The following is a 14,011-nucleotide window of genomic DNA, read 5'->3' on the forward strand; positions in this document are numbered from 1 at the left end:
GCCGAAAATGTTTAGAAATTAATGGCGATATTTTTGAACATTTATTATGATATCCAAACGTTAATTCATGGAATTTATTATGAAATTTATAAATTTTTTTAATTTTATGTTTTAATTTTATTTACGCTATAACTTGTAAACAAACGAAAATCGGATAACAACATTTGAGTTTTTTTACATTTATTTTTCATGTACAACACGCTCCTGAAGTTTGGCACGATCCTCTCGACTCACCCTGTATGTAATGCACAAAAACCGTATTTGATACGGTTGCTATACATATAAAAAAGAATAACCAAAATCTTTACTTTTTCAATTGAAAGATGCCGAATTCTCCCAGCACCTCAATCTATAAAGTTTTTAAATCCCGGGATTCCGACGAACTAAGATCATTACAAGAATGTTTGAATTTAATTAAAAGTTGAACTAAATTAATACCGGTGTTTGAAACAATTAGCCGGCAACTAAACTACTTGTCCGATGAGTAATTTGTCGGGAACAATCTAATGTTATTTGGGGGATCGGATGGGAATTGCAGGCAAGTGGAAGTTTGTGACTCAATTATCCTTTTAATGTTTTTCAGACCAATTTCGAATGCTTTTTATCACAGAATTTGCAATAGATTTTGAACATCAACATCAGAATTTTTTATTCCTTACAAACATTTCTTTATTACACCTACTTTTTGCCAGTCTTTAAATTTTCACCGTGAACATCTCAGGAATTTATGCGTTGAATTAGCTTAGAAATACTTTAAATTAATCGCCATGACAAAACTTTATAAATCTCCACCATGGAAGCCTGCAAGGCTCATTGCTCTTTTAGTTTTTGAGATACGGAGACACTTTGATATCTATTTTCGCGCTACGAAACGAAATTGGCACAAACCGTATTTGAGGTATCCCTAAATGTTTCTTATGAGAATGCTCAATTAAAATCCATATCAGGACGAAAAATTCACCTTAAAAAAATGAGAAATTTCTCGTTTTCCACTAACTCGGACAACTCGAGATCTCTCGATGGGCGATGCGCTAATCGTCCTTAATCGCTGGCAATTCGAGCTGTGTTTTTGGCTTTCCGAAAATACTGCTATTAAATCTATTTTCTAGAGCTCTCGGCTGATCGAAAAATTTTTACAGAGCGATGTGGTGGAAATATACTTCATTCATGAATTTGACACTATTGAGAGCACCCAACGTTCGAGTTCTCGCTGGAATTTCGATACAAAGATGGTTGCTAGAGATCCGAGTGCGGTCAGTCGAATTAACAACAGAGAGTAGCAAGCCAACAACGCTATAAATGTGAGCCTGATTCTCACGTAGCTTTCGCCCCGAAGCCTTTAACCCCATACGACTTCTCTGCCTAAGTATGGAATAAATCCTAAAAGTTTCTCGGGTGTCACACCACGTACATTTGGGAAGTTTTACCTGTTTAATTTATTTATATGGATTTATATAACTATGGCAGCTGGCAATAGTTACACATCTAGTTTTTTTCGCAGCGATATGTCCTATTTCCACGTACCATTCGCCTAACCAACTTCAAAGCCCAGGTCCCATCTCCTGGGTACCTGATCAAGCCACGTTCTCATACGCCAGTACTGTTCTAATCGGTAATTTGATATTTCTCGTGAAGAGACCCATAAAAATTCGACCTCCTCAACTTAACGAAGATGTGGTAGCTTGGTACACATGGTGTTATAGATTTAACCAATTTTTCGAGAATTAGCACGTCATAAGTGTTAATAATGATGACGGAGGTGTAAACACGAAATAATTCTGGGCCATAATTGACAAATAATAAGCCGAAAATCTACGTTAATTTTAAAAACAACGTTTTCTTTTGAAGTGTTACCGACTGAAATTACGATGTTTATATAGTTATTAATTCGACCAAAAATGGTCGCAGTCGGCACTTTTATGTAGGAGTCTGTTAAAATTTGGTTTTTGAGCACACGAAGTACCAGGGTAGTTCCAAAAGTACACCACCTGCCCTATAGATTGCATTTTTTTGTTAAACATTTGTTTATATTACAAACACCTTGCCTTAAAAAGTTATGTTTAAAGTTTGAAGGTGTTTTAGAGCCGTTTTTAATAGACGCTTTGAGATTCTGTTAATAGGGAAAAAATTGGCCATCGACACATGACTCAAATTTTCATTCGAAAGGTCTTGCTTGGTCCTTCCTTAAGAACCGTAAAATATTGGGGGACAGAATTTAAACGTCGTCATACGTTTAAATTCTATTTCAAACCGTTGCCAAGTCGAATTCCACAGTGGTCGACCCATTTACACTCCAGATCTGACCATTCCAGAAATTCTGGTGAAAACTTACAAAACTGTATTGGAAGATGGGTATTTCGAAAAGTATTGTACATCATATTTCGACCAAACAATTGGAGATGAGAAAGCTGTGCGCAAGATAGGTGTCATGATTACTCACAATTAAACAAAAACAGCGTCGTTTGAATGCTTCAAGGGGGTGTTTAGCAACGTTTCGCAGTAATAAAGCCGAGTTTTTGCATCGATTCGTAAGCGTGGATGAAACATGGCTCCCTCATTTCACACCTGAACAATGGACTCAAAGGGGAGAATAAGCTCCAAATAATGCGAAAAGCGTTCCATCTGCACGAAAGGTGATTGCATCAGTTTCCTGAGACGCACGTGGAATAATTTTTATTAACTATATCCTTAAAGGAAAAACTACAAACGGAGAACATTATACAAATTTATTGTAGCGATTAAGTGAAGAAATTAAGTAAAAACGATCGCATGTGGCAAAAAAGAAAGTTTTGTATCGTTAAGTTAACTCACCAATCCACACTTTCCTCGTCGCGATAGCCAAACTCAATCAACTTGGTTTTAAGCTTTTTCCTCACCTACGCTTCTCGCCAGATTTGGTCCTCTGGGCCTATTTTTTATTTCCAGAATTGAAAAAATGGGTCGGTGGAAAGAGTGAAGAGGTGGAGCCCGAGGTTGATGCCTATTTTGAAATATTCGAAATTTTCTTACTATAAACAGAGTCCAGAAGACATCGCTAGGAAAGTGTGTCAATCTAAAAGGAAAGTATTTTGAGAAATAATGTCATATATTTTTGAATTTTTTTTTAAGTGTTGGGGCGGGTACTTTTGGGACAGTCCTCGTAGATAATTCCCATAAAGACAATTAATGGATTTAAATCACTCTTCGACCTAATATTCCAATACATCTCAACAGTGTCAGAACACTTAAAAGCCGCTCCGCTCCAGAAACCGTTATTTGTCAAGTTGTTGGTCTTTGATTAATTAGATTTCCAGCCCAAATAGCCACTTGAAAAACATGTTTCTTAGCCACCTTACCCAGCTTGGGCGGGTTGAACTTCGATTGCACTCCCTAACAAGTTGAAAATTAGATTAGCAATTTACGAACATTTCCACAGATATTCGCCCAAATTATAAACGGCACAATAACTTTTCCAATCAATATTTGTCAGCTTTCATTACTCTACACGTAACGTGGATTATGGAGGTTTCTTTATCTTAACGATGAAATGACGAATGCCAATTCAATTTTATAAATGACGTGGGCCTATTCATTTCTCAGTTCGGAATGCCAAGTAGCCGGAATCGTAGGAAATCAAGCAACGACCTAGAAGAACTGACGAATCATGTTTTTTTTCCAGTTTTGCACCTTTCTTTTTGGTAAATGAGATATTAATGGTGTTTCAGGCGAATGATGATGTAGAGGCGAAATCGGATGTGATATCCCCATGACGCCTCACATCCTTTGTCTGATGGAATATTCGCCATATTCCTTTATCACGTATCTCTGCCACTAAACGACGTCACGAGGACACTAAAACATGGCGGCCTTCAGGCGAAAAAATGGTTTTTAGTGAAATACCGGAAATTGTTTGCTTGCCAGTGCTTTCTAAATCACTGGGATTAACACCATCTTTGTTATTTTAATTGAACGTCCTGTATGTTTAATTAGCCAAATCTGAATGATCGCCTCATCTGACAATTCGGAAACTTTCAATGTGGGAAATGCCATTTTAAGTAAGAGAATTTATATAAGTACATAACATACAAGGAACAAACGCTTGGTTACCATGATGTAAGATGGAAGTTATTTCGAGATGTTTGAAAGATTTTATAAGGAAATATACTTAAGTATACTGGTTACATAAATGCTTGTGACCAGTTTTTGTAAATTGTGATGAGAATCTACAGAGTGGTACTATTTCGCCGGTCACGTACCACTATCTCAAACGTTTTTGTCGTACGCCACTGATGAACGTTTCTGTGCCGTCAAAATTGAATTTAATTACCAATTAACAAAATTTGTCGCCTTTTACAGCTCTCTGTATTCAGTACCGATTAAAAAAAATATTGGAGAGTACCAACCTTTTTTATGAATTTACATGCTATTTTATTTAAGTTTCCGAATAGTAGGGTATCAGGGCTAAAATTGAGTGTGTTCTTAACTTTCGTCATAAATAACCCGGAAAACAATCCAGATACGAGAAGAGCACAAGAGACAAAAAGTTTGTAAATTGAACAGAGAACTTCATTTTTAGGATACGAGCGGTCAGTGGCGCGCAGCAAAAAGTTTGAAGTGGTGAAAGGGCACCTGACTCGCGAAAACCTAGGACGGATGTTTGCACATTTTACCGGAAATTATGTTTAAACTTGAATATGGGGTCCTCTATTAAAATGCACTATATAAATATATATTTAATACTGCAAAAAGGCTGGAGAACAGATAGTAATTAAAAGGGGAGTTGTAACAGACTAGCCTGTGTGTATATATTTTTGTATACTCATTTTAAATTTGAGTGTTAACTTTTATTACCTAGGTAGGTAGATAACGTATTTATAGAAAGTTTGAAACACCATTCTCACTTGACGAAAAACGTTATTGCACACTTAAGTAGCAATTATTTTTGCAATTAACATTGAAGGTTCAAATTCGAAATCTAGCTCGCATGTCACAAAGAAATGCTAAATAAGAAATTTGCATATGAGACGCACATGCTACACTGAGCCTTATTTAGCACGTAGCTATTTCAGGAATTTGATCTAGATCTCTGTTCCATATTCTATGACACCTACCGTAAGGAAAATAATTTATATCGGGACAACTGTGTGTTAACGAAACCTCTTGTGACGTGCGCTTTTTCTATTGTTTCGTCAGTAAATTTCAAATAACATCATAAGAGCCTAGAGCAGAAAATCGGGAATTACAGGAAATGCACCATCATCATACTGTTATGTAATATTATTACGCACAGCTGGCAGCTGGTTCGCGCTGATGTTGTAGCACCTTTACAACGACCTGGTGTATTGTTTCAGGATTCCTCAATAAACAAACAGCAGTGGTCATGGAAAAAGCTTTGTACACAGCTCGAAGGTAATGTTACTTCTTCAATAACTGAAATTACTGATTTCGTCTACGGCCAAGTCGTAAAGTTTCGTCTCGCGTGTAACATGCTTCTTACTATTCTCTTAGTGTGATACACTACTTCATGTTAGCGTGATTTTGCTTGTAAAAAGCACTAAATATATCATTTAAATATAGTTTCTGGTGATACCATTAGAAGTAGACAAATATTCGAGCAATTACTTCCGTCTAGTTCTCTCTACCATGAGAATGGTTAACTACCTCCGTATAACGTTATACGGCAAACTTGGCGCCTAAGAAGCTCCGTAATTACATGCAAAAAGCATTGGTGAATAAGGGCTTGTGCAAGAAGTTAATTGAAAGCAAATGGGGCGACTCTGTAGACGGGGAGTTCCATAAATCTAGGTGTTAACCCATTTGCAAGCAAATGGGCGACAGATTGCATGCATACTATACGAATGCAAGGTGGAATTAGTCGAATTTCGCAGGAATATGTAGTTAGTTACTCAATTTGCCGTGTTGACTGATAAAGGGCTTTCTGAGCTTTGATTAAATTAAGTAAGTTCAACTGTCTAGATTTTCGAAGAAACAAATTTTCAGGATATTTTTCGTTCATTAAAATTGGTCGAAGCGAAAAATGTGCCATTTGGTTATTTGTGGAGGCTCCATCAAATCTCTATTTAGCTACTTTCAGCACGTTTGCGAGCGTAAACAGACATTTTATTCCTATCGAGGCCTCGACAATTAGAAAATTAGTCGCCCATCACATGCACTCTGTAATCTCTCAAATTTGGGCTGTTACGTGGTTATGGTTTACTCTGGAATTACGTTGCGACCGTCACATCCATACATAAAACGAACAGGTGACACATATGCAAATGTGAAAAAAGCGTGCATTTGTACGTAAAGTAGGCCATCATTGAGTAACTGCGAACTTTTTGGGTTTTTTAATCTACCCCGAAATTACACGCGATACACGTTATAACTGCGAAAGTATACGCAGAAGGCATAGAAGAAACGCAAATCTTGATTTTCAGAAATTAATGAAACTCTATTTTATTATTTTTCATCTTTCAAAGGAACGTAGCTCGCTCGTGCCAACCTCGCGTTTTTCACGAAAAGCCAAGAAAATCATTAAATCTGCATTCCTTCTCAAAACAAAACATTCGCATCTCTTTAACAAACATACAGCCCCATTTCTCCATAATATGAAAATGTGCATGTTTTCATTCCGGATTTTATCTTTTGCATGACAAGCTGCACTAGGAGCAAACTTCCCAACAAATCGCTCCGAAAACACCCAAATAAACAATCCTGCTTATATTTGCTGTTTGCGTTTATTTGGCCTTATTCCTATACCAATATTCATATACCTGCATATTTACCAACAATGCCTCTGAAATAAACTGATTCTGTATCATTTCGAGAGTATAGCTGAGATTTATAGTCCTCGGAGATTCCATACGTGCACCTATTCGAAGCCCGTAACAAATTACACAATTCTTCCTATTTATTGGACATGAGGATTTACAAGAAGAATGTAAAAAAATTTTGAAATTGGGGAAGAGTTCGAATCCCAGCCACCCAGGTGCGAGAGATTTGAATTTGCCGATGGGGCTGTTAATCCAGTCTGGATGCTTGGCAGGGCAGTTTCAATCGCACATGCAACTTCTTCGGAAATTGAAAAGCTTTTAAATCGGCCAAAATAATAAAACCTCCATAAAGTTCGGAAGCCGCAAAAGTAAAAGATCGCGTAAGCCGTAATCGCGCGACTGTAATCTTCCGACCCGGGGAAAAGTGAAAGAAAGCGACTGTTGGAGTCGAAATTGAAAAGTTGGGAAAGCAATCAAACAGCTGGAAAACAATGCCATTCTGGATATTGCCGTGTCTGATATTTGCTAACAAAATCTATTCCGAGATGTGAAAAAGAAAAACTAAAGGATTTCGTAATAACCTGTGTTTAGAGGGGATGTTTAAATTTGATATTAAGAGTTGCGGTGGCAACTTCGCAACAATTGCATTAAAATTCGAGTATATCGATTGCTCTTTCCTAGTTACTTGAACGTTGAACCCATCGACAATAGCTTAAACCACAATGAACTTTCCTTAAATTCTATAGCCGGTATAAGCACACTTCATCGTTACCGTCTCCTATTGGACGATTATTTACTTTAATAGAATCAGGAATTAGAATAGCACACAATTAGCTGACGTTACCATTTATTTCCATTGTAAATGAAGTCCAAAGCATAAAGTCTTTCCAGTTAGGGTGAGAGGGCAACTTTTCACGTCCATAATTGCGGTTTCTGCCCCGGAAAACAATTTTCTCCCCGGTAATGTTATAGAAAGCGCCAGACCTACAATGAAAATTGCAATCAATACTTGCCAGGTTTCATTAGCATACAGTATCACACCTAGAATAACTGAGATTAAGGGGTTTACGTCAACGAAATTGGGTTTCAGATCGAATATTAATTTCGCGTTAAGACCTGCCTCATGAGGTTTCTCACCTACTATTTTTCATGAACTAATTTGCATTGAAACAAGGGTGATAAATAATACGAACTCTGTTGTTTGTTCACGTAAGAATACTGTTTAAAGCGTTGATTCATGCGAGAAGCGTCCTGGCGCGGTTACGACGCAGGTGCCATCTGTAAGCACGTTGTGTTACGAAATGACAAATATGACATGAAATAAGGCTAATCTCAGCGCGGTGAGTCCTTTGAAGGGGGATTATCAAAGTGCTGATATGACCTCGACTATTCTAGACAAAACTCTGAAATCTGAGCTGGAGATTAATTAAATTTCCACATCTAATTTGCCAGACCCTTTCGCCCTTTGAATATAAAAACGAAGCTCCGTTTCAGCATAATTCCGATGCAAATTAAGACCATTCCTAACAAGAGCTTTGTGCTTTTTTTTCTTCTTAATAAAAAAATTCGTACATCCTTAGCACTTATAAATATTTAAACTGGTTACTGTCCAATTTAAGTTACGGAGGGGCCCAACAAATTTTTTCCCCATAACGATTATCCTGTTACCGATTCTTATTTTAGTTACGCCCCGCCGCTAAAAGCGAAGTTTGTCGATTGTTAGCCCAAAATCATAATTCCCTTTGCTCCCCCTTAACAACAGTTAAGTAAATCGTTTTACGTATTTACTTTGCTCCCGAATTGGGTTAAGGACCACCATTTCCCCATTATTAAGATGTTTGCTTCAATGTTTTAGCGAAGCAAACAAGGAATAAGAACCAGAAACAACCACTAATTGTCCCGAAAACTGCAGTGTCTTCTGAGTGGAAGTATTGCCGGAAATATTGGTATAGCTGTGTGGGAACTTGTCAGCAATAACTAACTCAAAAACAGCGAATGTGGAAGATTAGTGTCCGTCTACAAAACGCATCCACGTGAAAGGAAGTAATTTACTAATTCTAGAAGTTCACTAATCTTCTCAGTACAAGGCATTCTATTTATACTTAGAAAACTACGGGAAGTGAATTAGGTTCTCAAATTACGCAATTTTATAACATTGGAACATGGTTATTTGGCACCGTAAACCGGTATCTCTGGCAAATGATTATTTTTTTGGCTTTTTTCTGAATGATATTAATAATGATGCAACACGTGCGTAAAGTCAACCTTCGGCTGCCTACACGTGTGCTTTATAATTAGTGGGAGCCATGCGGCTAATGGATTAGTCAAAATTTTAATTTTGCACTTTAACGATAAAAGCATAGATACAGGAACGGCACGGGCCTCCTGGGCAGAACGGAAATCTCACTTTTCCAGGCACGCTAATCTGTTACACAACACTGTTCGTAATCTTATTATTTGTAATTCATATTAATTCTCTAATTCTCAATTATTTTTTCTCGGAAACGGTTCCTTCTTGCGATAACGAGTAAGAATACCTTTTTTTTTAGTCGAAGGCAAGAAGTGTTTAAAACAGTTATATCGATGCCTTCATTGGCATAGGGTGTGGAAAAATTATGATTTTTGTGATAATGCTGGTCGTTTTTTGACAAGACTAAACAAGTCAAATGTGTTTAAATGGTATAATTTTAATTAGCCCCATCTAACATCGATCGTACTAAAAAATATTTAATTACGCTAAGTATTTATTAGTAACTGAGTGAATAATTATACTTGTTCAAGAAACACTGATGTAGAGCGGCGTCCTTCAAGAGCTTATATTTCCGTAGAGAAGATTTGTAGAAACTTTTATATGAACCTGTCATATTATTTTGATGTATTTTTTATAAATCCGAGAGATTTCCCACATATTCCGGGACACCCCGTATACTGTATGAATTATAGTACGTACATATATCGAAAATGGAAGATTTTTCACCATGGGCCTATTAGCATTTTCTATTATTTTGTACAGTATGATCGCCAATGGAAATATGTCCATGATATGTTATATCTTATACAAGGTGTCTCTGAACATAGCGTCATAAATTCAACCACGTGTTCTAGGCCCCAAAATGTAACGAAAACTTTATATAAACATATAGTGAAAAGCGCTTCGTTTTCGATCTACAAGATGTGAAAAGCTAGTTTTTAAGAACGGTTTTTTTATTAATATTTTCTAAACCTTTTTAGATAAATCAATGACATTTTGTATTTTATTATAACTTTTTATAATTGTTCTTAACTTATTAAGAATTCAAAGCATTTCTTCAGCGGCGGGTAATACAAGGAGGTAATACTTAAAAAATAGCTAAACTGTTTGTACTTAACTTGATTAACGATTTTGTAAGAAAAATATTACATTTGAAGATTTTTTACATAGAAAAAAGGTACTCGTTGAAAGCCGAAATCTCCAATGGTTTTCGAGAAAATTGAAATTTAACAAGTCAGTGGATACCATGTTTTATGAAATAAACATAATGTTTAAAACCGCTTTTTATTCATTTTCGTTAACAACAATTGCAATTAAACACTGATCTGATGACAACAAAAACTAACAGACTTTATTAATAAATGCTGCCATTTACAGGAATGCCAAAAATATTTTTTTATTTCATTTCAAGGTCAACTGAATTTTGATTCTGATGTTTTTCATATTGTACCGATTTGTTAAATGTCAATTATCACGAAAATTATTGGAAATTTCGACTTTCAACAACAATGTTTTCATTATGTAAAAATCTTCGAGTTTAGTATTTTTCATATCAAATCGGTAATAAAGGTTAGAAAAAAAAGTTTAGATACTTTTTAACCACTATCCCCTGTGTTACTCGCCGTTGGAAAAATGTGGCAATTTCTTCAGAGACTCAAAAAAAAAGTATAAAAAGTTATAATCGAATACAAAATTTCATTAATTTACATATTTTGGGACCTCGAATACGTGGTCGAATTTATAGTACTATGATCAGAAACACCTTGTGTATCGGCAAAAACACCTACCTCGTACGTTATAAACTGATTTTCAGCATTGTAGCGTTAATGGTTATTACCGCACGCGGACAGTAAAGTGATAGCTTCAGCTAGCAAATGCGTGCGGTAAGTGACTTTCCACGAAAATCCTTTTAAATGATATAACAGAAGTCCATAATCACAAAGGCGGTTACAGAGAAATGTAAATATGGAATTTCCACTTTTCGAATAAGATTAGTGCTGAGCGCTACTAGTGCTATGGGAAATAAAAAAGAGAACAACTAAATTTCACGAAAATCACTTTGCGGTTATGTTCAACAATACTTTATATTTACAATTCACCTCCTATTGCGATGTTTTTTATAACTATCAATTTTAAGAAAAGTTCTATAATTACTGAATTATTCAGAAAAAGTGAAATTTTGCAGTTGATTCAACGTTAAACATCGCGCAATCTATTTATTGCAGAAGACAACTGAAAACGGTTTCATACGTACACTACCGTCCATAAGTATTTGCCAATCCCAGTATTTTTTAATTTTAAGAAATTCTGAAAATTTTAAAAAGCCATCAATCCTAATTTGAGTTAATTAAATCCAATTTAACTTAGTTCTAGCACAATTAAGTAATATATTGTACATTCTTTATAGTAAAACCCTAAATAGGTGAAAAATAATTTTTTATGAAATCTGGACTTTAATAGTTCCTAAATCACAATTCAATGAAATAGAAATTTTATTGCTTCTATGTTGTTTGTTTATCTTTTTGAAATTCCGATAGTCATATTTTTCAGTTCGGAGCATCAGTTTCTTTTTGCCGTACGTGAAAGTACTGTGGATACTTAATAAAGTGTAAAGTTATTGTCAATTTATTCAAAAACAATAGAATTATGGCTAAGAAAAAGGAATTGTCTATTGAAATACGTGCGTTAATAGTTGCTAAACATCAAACAGACCTAAGCAACCGCCAAATCGCAAGAGAAGTGAAATTATCAAAACGTTGTGTCGACTATCATGTAAAAAAATGTAAACATGGCGAGCCATTGTCCAATAAGAAGAGGTGTGGAAGACCAAGAATTACAACAACAACTGAGGACAGGCAAATAGGCATAATTTCCAAACGGAACAGACGCTTGACAGCCCCAGAAATAGCGGCAAATTTAAACTTAAGTTAGAAAAATCCTGTTAGCACAACTACGGTTAAACGTCGTTTGGCAGATATTGGTCTCCATGGAAGAATCGCGGTGAAAAAACCACTTTTAAGGAAAGTAAATAAAGCTAAGAGACTGCAGTGGGCGCGAGAACATAAAGACTGGACCATTGAAGAATGGAAAAAGGTTCTATGGAGCGCTGAATCGAAATTCGAAGTTTTCGGTTCAAAACGTCGGGTTTTCGTTCGAAGAAAACCTCATGAACGCCTATCAGAGCAATGTTTAGTGCCTTCCGTAAAACATGGCGGAGCTTCAGTAATGGTTTGGGGCTGTTTTGGTGGGCTTTCAGTTGGTAATTTATACAAAGTTGACGGAATAATGAAGAAAGAACAATATTTGGAAATTTTAAAGAAACAAATGTTACCCTCTGGACGTCGTATTTTCGGGCAGAAATTTATTTTTCAACAGGATAACGATCCGAAACACAAATCCAAACTCGGCAAATCTTATTTGAATCAATTAAAAACCGAAAATAAACTTGAGGTGATGGAGTGGCCACCACAGTCGCCTGACCTCAGTCCCATCGAATTATTGTGGGATGAGCTCGACAGAAGGATAAGAAGCAAGTGCCCATCATCTGAGGAATCTTTGTGGAGGATGTTGCAAGAAGCATGGCGTTTAATATCAAGTAAAACGCTAACAAAGTTACTTGAAAGAATGCCACGGGTATGTGCAACAGTTATAAAAAATAAAGGTGGTCATATTGACGAGGCTCTGCATACTGAGAACCAGCTTCTACCCGACCCAATGGAAAACAGCGCACATAATTATGATCCAAAAACCGAGAAAGCCTGCAGATCAACCTTCATCCTATCGTCCAATTAGCTTGCTTCCGGTGCTGTCGAAGGTGTTCGAAAGGCTTCTCTTAAGGAGAATCAAGAACGAACTTGTTGAGAATGAGATCATCCCTGATCACCAATTTGGGTTCAGGGAGGGACACTCAACAGTTGAACAGATCCATCGGATTACCCATAAAATAAGTGAAGCACTTCAACTTAAACAGTACTGCTCGGGCGTGTTCTTGGACATTCAGCAGGCCTTTGACAGGGTTTGGCACGTGGGATTGCTGTATAAGATAAAACAGCTAATCTCAAAGTACTACCTGATACTGAAGGCCTACTTATCTGAACGAGGTTTCTACGTACAGGTCGGAGAGAGCCACTCTCGCTCATGTGGAATGCACGCTGGAGTTCCCCAAGGATCTGTCCTGGGGCCATTCCTCTACTCCTTGTTCACTGCGGATGCGGTCCAGAGCGACAGTGGCATGTTGTCAACCTTTGCAGACGATACGGCATTCCTAACCTGTGACCCAGACCCGCACATCGCAACTGTCAATACCCAGGAATACCTACATCACCTGGAGGAGTGGACGAGTAGATGGAAAGTTCGAATAAACCAAGGCAAGTCAACCCACGTAACGTTCACTCTGAGAAGAGAAACCTGTCCACCGATGAGCATCTTCAACCAGCCAATTCCGCAGGCTGATAGCGTGAGGTACCTGGGAACGCACCTTGATCGGAGGCTGACGTGGAGAAAGCACATACACACCAAGAGGGTCCAATTGAATGGAATTATCAGGAATTTGACCTGGCTCCTGGGCTACCGCTCTCAACTAGGACTAAGCAACAAAGTCCTAATCTATAAATGTATTGTCAAGCCAGTTTGGACTTATGGCATCCAGCTTTAGGGAACCGCTAGCAACTCGAATATAGAGATCCTGCAGCGATTCCAGTCAAAGACTCTGCGCATGCTAGCGGGAGCCCCCTGGTACGTGAGCAACCTTACTTTGCATAACGATCTCAAAATGGCAACCGTGAGAGAGGAAATCCGGAGACAGGCCAGAAGGTACATGATCCGGCTGAACAGTCATCCCAACTACCTTGCGCTGAATCTCTTAGATTCCTCTCGATATTCCAGTGGATTGAACAGATTCAACCCACTGGAACTTAGCGACAGGTTCGGCACCTAATGGGAGGAGGACCGAGATGTCGGTCACCCTTCAATCATTTATATTTTGTTTTGTTCTTTGTAAGTTCCTATA

The 14,011-nt window shown here is 37.2% G+C and overlaps 2 protein-coding genes across 8 annotated transcripts in view; one reads left to right on the top strand and one right to left on the bottom strand.

The window, feature by feature from the left end:
* The window catches only part of LOC136340431 (uncharacterized), a 159,180-nt gene that overhangs the window by 84,334 nt on the left and 60,835 nt on the right, over positions 1–14,011 (bottom strand). For all 5 annotated transcript variants that reach the window (XR_010732298.1, XM_066284533.1, XM_066284544.1 and 2 more), the window contains exon 5: positions 7,597–7,736. Coding sequence is in view for 4 of the 5 variants with exons in the window: in XM_066284533.1 (XP_066140630.1) it covers positions 7,597–7,736 (140 nt within the window). In the remaining variant the exon portion in view is untranslated. The remainder of the gene's footprint in view (positions 1–7,596; positions 7,737–14,011) is intronic.
* LOC136340372 (5-hydroxytryptamine receptor 1-like) overlaps positions 1–14,011 on the top strand; it is a 145,439-nt gene that overhangs the window by 61,822 nt on the left and 69,606 nt on the right. The window lies entirely within an intron of this gene.

The sequence above is a fragment of the Euwallacea fornicatus genome, chromosome 1, assembly GCF_040115645.1.
Source record: "Euwallacea fornicatus isolate EFF26 chromosome 1, ASM4011564v1, whole genome shotgun sequence".
Classification (NCBI taxonomy): domain Eukaryota; kingdom Metazoa; phylum Arthropoda; class Insecta; order Coleoptera; family Curculionidae; genus Euwallacea; species Euwallacea fornicatus.